The sequence below is a fragment of the Danio aesculapii genome, chromosome 2 (assembly GCF_903798145.1).
Source record: "Danio aesculapii chromosome 2, fDanAes4.1, whole genome shotgun sequence".
In the NCBI taxonomy this organism is placed as follows: domain Eukaryota; kingdom Metazoa; phylum Chordata; class Actinopteri; order Cypriniformes; family Danionidae; genus Danio; species Danio aesculapii.
Genome location: NC_079436.1, coordinates 48832494 through 48841088, shown reverse-complemented (window position 1 = coordinate 48841088; position 8595 = coordinate 48832494). Strand labels below are relative to the sequence as shown.

Below are 8595 nucleotides of genomic sequence, written 5' to 3'. Positions count from 1 at the left end.
TTTCATATGGTTTATTTGTATGGAAGCATTGTGTGACTGAAACTTAAACATCAAGACAAATAAATGACAAAATATTCAGGAAAGGGGATTGCATGATATATTAAGACATCTTACATGACTGAAAGCTATCAGACTAGCATGACAACAACAAATCCATAATATCTGCATGTATATGAATAGTAATTTAAAGATTACCTTAACTTGAGCATAGACTGTATCACTGACATCTTGAGTGCCTACAAGGTCAAGAATGTACACCAATATATTAGCATCAAGACTTGACAGGGGTAAATTATTATTATTATTATTATTATTATTATTATTATTATTAATATTATTATTAAATATATACACTACTTTATATGCTTTTATTTTTCAAGAAATTAAAATTAGCATGTAGTTTTTAAGAGATTATTATGCTGAATGTCATTTCCAAAGTCAATATTAATTTTCTCATGTACAGTACATATGTGAACAAACTGTAAATAATCATTTTTTTTATAAATAAAGATGTTGCATATATTGTAATAACTCTCTGTACTTCATGTGTTCTTCTGCTATATCTATTACTCCTCTTGAATACATTTTATAGAAAGACAACTGAATAAGTTGAAGGATTTACATTGATTAATGGGGAAAATAGCACTAACTATTAAAGGTGTTAGCCACCCAAGGTGATGTGCAATGCATGGTATTCTAGTACTGCCAGATAAAAAAACTAAAAAACTTTCACCTTACTTTACAATTACTCACAGTTGCAGAACAAAACTACTTAATTAAACTGAGTAACAGAGATCAGATTTTACACAATATGTGAACGAGGGACATGATCATACCCGTTTTACGTTTGTGGCAGAGAACTATCACTATTATCCCAAGCATCAGTATTGCAGCTGAAACACCCAGCCACTTGAGAGATGACAGGGCTTTCTGTGATTTGTTCTCTGGAAAATGAACCTCTTGTTATTAAGAGCAGTGGTTGTCAGTTAAATTATTCTGAGATCACACCACAATCCAGCTGTTCAACTATTTGTTTGTTTAGAGATTTTTGTTAATTTTAACACAGAATGTGGTGTTTGTGTTTGGCGAAGTACCATTATTTTCAACACAGAGCAGTTTAATCTCTTTTTTGTGTTCGATCCAGCTGAAAGGATTGCTGTAGTTACACATAATCAATTCCTCACTGCAGGACAGAATGAGGGTGTTGATACGTTGTGATGTCATTTCCTCTTGAGAGCATGTGTTGTTCTTATAGCTAGAGTAAATGATGAGGTCTTGAGCTCTGCATGTGAAGTTGACAGTACAGGAGTCACTGCTGAACATGATTGACTTTACAGTCAGAACAGGAGCCTTCACTGCATCTGAAGCACAGTGAAGAGAACATCTTAAGGAAACAATCTTTAATTTAATTAACACACATTTGTGTTTAAAATAGTTTAATATAAAGCCCTAAATGCTGTCAGATTTGACACGTTGTGTCATCTTTTATTCCTTTATTTTTACCATTTGTAACTGTACAGATTAAAAGAACATTTTAAATTAGTCTTGAGAGCTGAAACCCATGAGCAAAATTCCTCCACTCACCAATAACTGACACACTGTATGTCACAATATCTTTGTCTACAGCTGTTATTACTCTTGCTGTGTAGATTCCACTTTCGTTCTTCTGCATATTTGTCAGTGTGAGAGAGAAGGTTTTATTATTGAAATTCACTTTATTCTTGTTGTAGTAAAGCCTTGTGTTTTTATTTTCCCTTGTATATTTAACTATATTTGTTGTGTAATTCATTTTCCAGTATAAATCATCAAACTCTGGTTGTGGTTGTTTCTGTAAATCCAGTTGAACCGAATCTCCAGTCTGCACAAACACAGACATCTCAGCACTAAACCCTGAGAAGAGAAAACATGCAGGAGTTCAATTCACTAGTCTCATTATATACTGTTATTTTTTTTTCTTTCTAAAATGATCAAATAAATTGAATGTTTGACATTTCAGAAATAAAATAACACCGTGTTTCCCATAGAGCAGGGGTGCTCAACCCTGTTCCTGGAGATCTACCTTCCTGCAGAGTTCCAACCCTGATCAAACACAACTAAGACCATGTCTACGCATACACAGGTAATTTCATAAATGGATTTCCCCGCTTGTATAAAAAAAAAAAACTCACACAAAAATGCACTGTTAAGGGCACCCCGAACCAACAGGCAGCGATATTGATGCTTTTATGCTAGGTTCACACCAATTGGGTAATTAGGTATTTGCACGAGTAAAATGCAAACAAATTGATACAAATTAATGCCAATGTGAGAACAAAGGTAAATTACCATCCTGCAAGCAAACGACAAAATATGTCCTGCATTTGCCGTGAATGTGAGGAACTTTGCCTCATTCACGTCTTCCGTGTTTGGTGTGAACCCAGCAGTGTTGGCCAATCAGAAAGGAGAAAACGACAAACGCTGACATTCTGAGGCGAAAACTATGATTATGTATTGTCCACATGAGTACAATGTACCCTGAGTTTTGGAAAATCTTCACCCTGTAAGGAGTTTTCAGAAAGGATCAGCTTCAAGCAGGTCGCACGCCAGAAGTGCCGCTCGGCGACGCGCCACGCATTTCAAAATTCTAAACATAGGTTTCTATTAGGGTACACACACATCGGCGCTGCAAGTAGGCGGCTGTCCGCGGCGCTCAGCCATGACTCAGGATACTGTTCATATTTCTGCCGCACCACAGAGCGCCATCTGAATAGTTTCATGTTAAATATCATGCGAATGTGTGCGTTTGGTGTGCAATATTTTTAACTGTCATGTGTGCGCCGTGTCGCCAGTCACCTGACACTGTGTTTTCATGTGGACAAACAGTGAAACGGTGTAGAAAAAAAGTGTGGTTTTAAAAATACCAGTTTTCATGTGGACAAGGCCTCAACCAACTAAGGAGGATCTGAAAAAGCACTTGGCAAGTAAAGAAAGGTGGGTTTGATTGAGGTTGCAGCTGAACCCTGCAGAAATGTAGATCTCCAGGAACAGGATTGGGCATCTCTGCCATAGATTACAGAAACCATATCAAGGTACTCCCCTCACATCCCACCACCCTCCACCCCTGTAGAATATCGTTACAGGACAGAGCAAGTGAAATAAAAAAAAAAATCTGTGCATAAGTCATGTAAGCTAGATTTTTTATTTATTTTTTTATTAATACAAAATAATCCAGAAGATCCAATCAGGGAGTGAATATGTACAGCTATGGCCTTTTAAAGTCTAGTTTGCCCATTCAAATGGAACCACAGAGTTTTAAAACAGTTCTTCTGCTGTGTTTCCAAAACACCATTTTCGAGTGTCAAAAAACTCTATAGTGATGTGAATGCCATGTATAACTTTTAGAAAAGATTATGCGTTTTTAAATGAAATGCAGTGTAAACACAGCCTCAATGTGACGCATATTTTTCCATGATGCAGATGTGACCACAACAATATAAGAATGTTAGTCAATACTCAACAGAGATTTTTTTGAAATATATATTAACGCAACAAATTATATGTGCAATGTAGTGTAGGACTGCTTACTGTGATTAATGAGGAAATAAAAATGCGAATGAAAACTGGAATTGGCAGTGACGGCTAGCATCTCTTCAGCCATAATAACTTAGTAGGCTCTATTTTAACGATCAAATATGCTCTGCACCGCAGCACATGCTCTAACAGGGTTGTGCTTATTCTCTTAATGAGTTCTGGGTGAGTTTTGAGAATAAACAAATCAAAGTCTCCTGTCACATTTACTATATCATGTCATGGCGCATTCGCTATTTACATGGCGGACTTTATGAGTGGAAAAACTGAACGGTTCACTAGTGAGAAAACAGACCATCTGCAGCGCGAGGATAAAGAATGAGCCTCCTCCAATTGGGCTTCTCTTTCGTGGAGTAAGGAAACGGTATTGTAAGCACTCCACTGAAGACATCCATTAGCCTACATAATTAAATTAAGCGCAAAGATTTGTTTCAAAAATTTCTAAATTCAGTACTAATTACCAGCAAACGAATAAATGAACCATATTAATGAAGTGTGGTCAAAAAACTGAGTTATATCCAAATACACATGCTATGCCCCATATAGTCAACAACCTGACAGGTGGACAAATCTAAGCTTGTTTTTTATAAAATAAATATGCATATTATAAATACTGCTAATAATAACAACATTATTCAAAAGCAAGTTGTCATGAATAAACCAAAAAAAGCTCCCGGAGATGAAGGCATTGAGGCAGTGGTTTTTATATTTATGTAGAAAATAATATTTTTTGTTTTCTATTCTATTCCTTTTAATAATATTAATATTTAATAATATTAAAATCATATTTTATTCCTTTTTAATTCATTTTTTATTTGTAAACATTTACGTATTGCTGTACATCCTGCGAGTTTTAAGCAATGTGTAAGTGAGGCGCACCACTAACGCGCTCTGCGCTGAAATTTAGACCTGCTTTCAGCTGGGCTATTGCACCGTTTATTTCAGTTCCTCAAAATAGCAACGTGCCAACAATGCGCCTTAACACACCTCATTTCTAGACCAGAACACCCACAAAGTGGTGCAAATGGATTTGCCATTTAAACAACGTGACTGGAAAATTAAGGTTGAGTTGGTCTTGTCTCTGCCTTATTGCGCCGGGTGTATGATAAGGTTCAGGGATTGTTCTTGGGCATAGATTAAGTTAAACAAAAACATTATATATCTTTATTTTGATGGTTCCTTTAACACATTGTTGAATTTGTTAAAGTTACATTTCATCTACATGCCAACTAGTTCTCATTAGATTATAAGTAGACTGTTAGGTTGGGTTTAGGGTTAGTGTAAGTTGACATGTACTTGCAAAGTTTCTTATAGTCAGTTAAATGTCTGTTGAAGGAGCAGTATCAGCAGATATTAAGCAGTCTACTACTACTCAAACGAGGAGTAATTTGCATGTAATTGCAGTTCAACTTTTAGTCGTCAAAATGTGCAACAGGAATCATCAAACTAAAGTGTTACCAATAAGATGAACAGAAAATTACAGTGCATGGTGACAGCAATGTATTTGAAGAGGAACTTTTTAACTTTTAGTTTTTCAGTTTAGTTTACCCAGATCAAACTGCATATATACAGAAGCTAATGTATGTTAGTTATAAGTTAATTCAATTACAAGTTAGTAAAGTTAAGTTTCATTATTGCTGGGTTTCAAGTTTGGTATAGTTTTTGTCTCTGCTCTGCATTAGTACATGTAATTTCTTCATGATACATCCTATTTATGTCCAGCTATTGTTTTTATGTTTTTAAAAGTACACTCATTCAGATTTCCCACTTAAAATAAGCATATCTAAGAGGACAGGTGCCGGTTATCAGTTTTGCCACATGCTCAAGTATGTAAAGAGAGCAGGAATACCATGTAATGTATACCATATAACAAACCTGCATCCTCACATATTACAATTAAATTTCTAGTTAAGGAACTTGAAAAATTCAGAAAAGTTTTGACTGGTGAATTCATTGCATTTCTAAATAATCCTCTCGAATCAGTCTGTTTTTTTAATTGACACTTTCGCCTCAACCTCAGAACAGAGATGGCAAAGAAATTAGCAGCTTTTAACAAGATCAAGAGCATATTTTACTAGCAAGGAGTATGATTTGTAATGCTGTATCTGGCTTGCTTCCCAGTGTCTACAAATTTCCAAAGGCAGCTGAGTTATTTTATCAACAGAACTTTCCTGCCTAATTCTGTGATTACAGTAATGGACTAATATGTATTCCAATGACGAGATCCATGTAGTGTGACTTTAAATGTCATTGGCTGTTTCCCCCCAACATTCTTCAAAATGTCTTAATGTAATTCATGATTTAAAACCACCTGAGTGTGAGTAAATGTGTGGGAATTTGACATTTTTGAGTGAACTATCCCATTAAATTCAGCAATCATTTTAGTGAAACCAAAAAAAAAAAGAACGCTGACTGAACATTAGGAAATAAAACATTTAAAATTACAATAAAATTACTGGAATTTACCTGTGTTGTATGTTAGAAGAAAAAATGACAGAAGCAGCTGAAATGTCATCGTAGCAAATCAAACGTCTGTTTCTCTGTGTGTCTGTCAACAATGGAAGTTCTTGGGCTTCTTAAGAGTAATGTGATTCAACCATATTCAGAAAGAAACCCTTTTCACTTCTCTTTACTATATGGACTCATTACGGTAACAGGTTGTAGACAGAATAATTCTCGAAAGAATCAATCTCCGTTAAGACAAATATGGCGTAAAATAAAATAACAGCCAAACAAAACTAAACTACTGTAAACAAAACTACTGTACATAAATTTATAATACATAAATGTATTTTATTTACTTAGCCAAAGGGGTACTGGTCTGACGGGTTTTCCATTTCTCCTTTTTTTTTTCTTACCTTCTTTATGTATATTCACCCTGTAGAATCCCACAATGATGGATGGTCTGGGTTTTTCACATAAGATCACCCCTATTCTGAATCATTTAGATTTGTTGCTGTAACACATACATTATATATTTGCTCATAATCCACTTGTTGCAAACCTGTTTGAGTTTCTTCCTTCTGTTGAACACAAATTAAGCTAAACTGAAGTTGAAGGTTATGTGAATGTTAAACAAATGTAAATGTTTTTGTTCCTACTTTGGATGTCCATTTTCCCAACATTTTTCAAAATATCTTTTGTCTTCAGCTGTAGACAATCATAACAATTTAGAACCACTTGAGTTTGAGTAAATGGTGATGAAATTGTAATTGAGTAAATGGTCATATCTCTATAAATCCAGCAATCATTTAGAGAAACCAAATTCACAAAAAAAAAATCAATATGTAATTTCAAACAACATTTTACATCTGTCTTTTAATTTTGGAATTGTCAACAGAAGAAATTCATCAAAAATGTGACAGTAAAAAAGAAAGAAGAAATGAAAGGTGCAGCCAAAATGTCATCATAGCAAACCAAGTGACTGTTTCCCTGTGTGTGTGTGTGTGTGTGTGTGTGTGTGTGTGTGTGTGTGTGTGTGTGTGTGTGTGTGTGTGTGTGTGTGTGTGTGTGTGTGTGTGTGTCAATGACGGAAGTTAAGTCTAAATGAGTAATGTGACCACATGAAGAGCAACTCATCTCTTAACGTTAAAGCTATGACTAATCATAACAGGTTGTAGACCGAATCACGCGGAAAGAATTAATCTCAGTAAAGACAAAGACGACATAAAACAAAACAGCAAAGTAAATTCAATTCAATTCACCTTTATTTGTATAGCGCTTATACAATGTAGATTGTGTCAAAGCAGCTTCACGTAAAAGGTCACAGTAAATAGGAACAGTGTAGTTCAGTTTGTAGTGTTTAAGTTCAGTTCAGTTTAGCTCAGTTCAGTGTGGTTTAATAATCACTACTGAGAGTCCAAATATTGAAGAGCAAATCCAATGATGCGCAGCTCTACAGATCCCAAACCATGCAAGCTAGTGGCGACAGCGGAGAGGGAAAAAAAAAACTTCACTAAATGGCGGAAGTGAAGAAAAAAAAACTTGAGAGAAACCAGGCTCAGTTGGGAACCATCATTTTAATTTCTCCGCTGGCCAAACGTTTTGTGCAGAGCTGCAGTCTCAGTGGCAGAGGCTGGAAGCTGGCCTCAGCGAAGACTCGTCTGTCTCTGGAGCGTCACAGGAATCAGTCTCATGTTCTCCACTCCTCCATGACCACCACAGTAGCTGCTCAGGATACGGCCTGGTCCAGGATATGGAAACCTTGGGATCATCTCGTCGTTGGTCTTGGATCGATTCAGTGACTCTGCATAGTCTGAGGGCCTCGGGAAGAGTATCCCCAGGTGGAAGTGGAGAATAAAGAAAATAATTAGCGTAGCTGCTGTTCATAGTGTATATAAACAAGATGCAGAACCTGTGTGGAAGCCCCCTAAGTGGTGCACTAAGTGTATGCTTTACTGAACAGATAGGTCTTTAATCTAGTTTTGAATTGGGAGAGTGTGTCTGAGCCTCGGACGTTATCAGGAAGGCTATTTCAGAGTTTAGGAGCTATAAATGAGAAGGCTCGACCTCCTTTACTCGACTTTGCTATTCTAGGTACTACCAGAAGCCCTAAGTTTTGAGACCTTAAAGAGCGAGTTGGATTGTAGCGAGACAGAAGATTGGTTAGATAAACAGGAGCTAGATTATTTAAAGCTTTTATATGTAAGAAGCAATATTTTTAAATTCAATACGAAACTTAACAGGCAGCCAGTGTAATGAGGATAAAATTGGGGTGATGTGATCAAATTTTCTAAACCTGGTAAGAACTCTGGCAGCTGCATTTTGTACTAATTGAAGTTTGTTAATAGAGGATGCTGGGCAGCCAGCAAACAGAGCATTACAGTAGTCCAGCCTAGAAGTCATAAAAGCATGGACTAGCTTTTCTGCATCTGAGATGGATAGCATACTTCGTAACTTAGCGATATTTCTCAGATGAAAGAAAGCAGTTTTTGTGACATAGGATATATGATTTTTAAAAGTTAAATTGCTGTCTAATATGACACCCAGATCTTTTATAGTAGAACTAACGCTAACTTTGTATTCCTC

The 8595-nt window shown here is 36.1% G+C and overlaps 1 protein-coding gene across 1 annotated transcript in view; it reads right to left on the bottom strand.

Moving 5' to 3' along the window:
- The window catches only part of LOC130238566 (CD48 antigen-like), a 7923-nt gene extending 1841 nt beyond the window's left edge, over positions 1-6082 (bottom strand). Inside the window, exons 1-4 of the mRNA XM_056469630.1 lie at positions 6034-6082; positions 1585-1890; positions 1095-1361; positions 196-236 (exon numbers count right to left, since the gene is read on the bottom strand). Coding sequence (XP_056325605.1) covers positions 196-236; positions 1095-1361; positions 1585-1890; positions 6034-6082 — 663 coding nt within the window. The remainder of the gene's footprint in view (positions 1-195; positions 237-1094; positions 1362-1584; positions 1891-6033) is intronic.
- Between the last annotated feature and the right edge of the window lie 2513 nt (positions 6083-8595).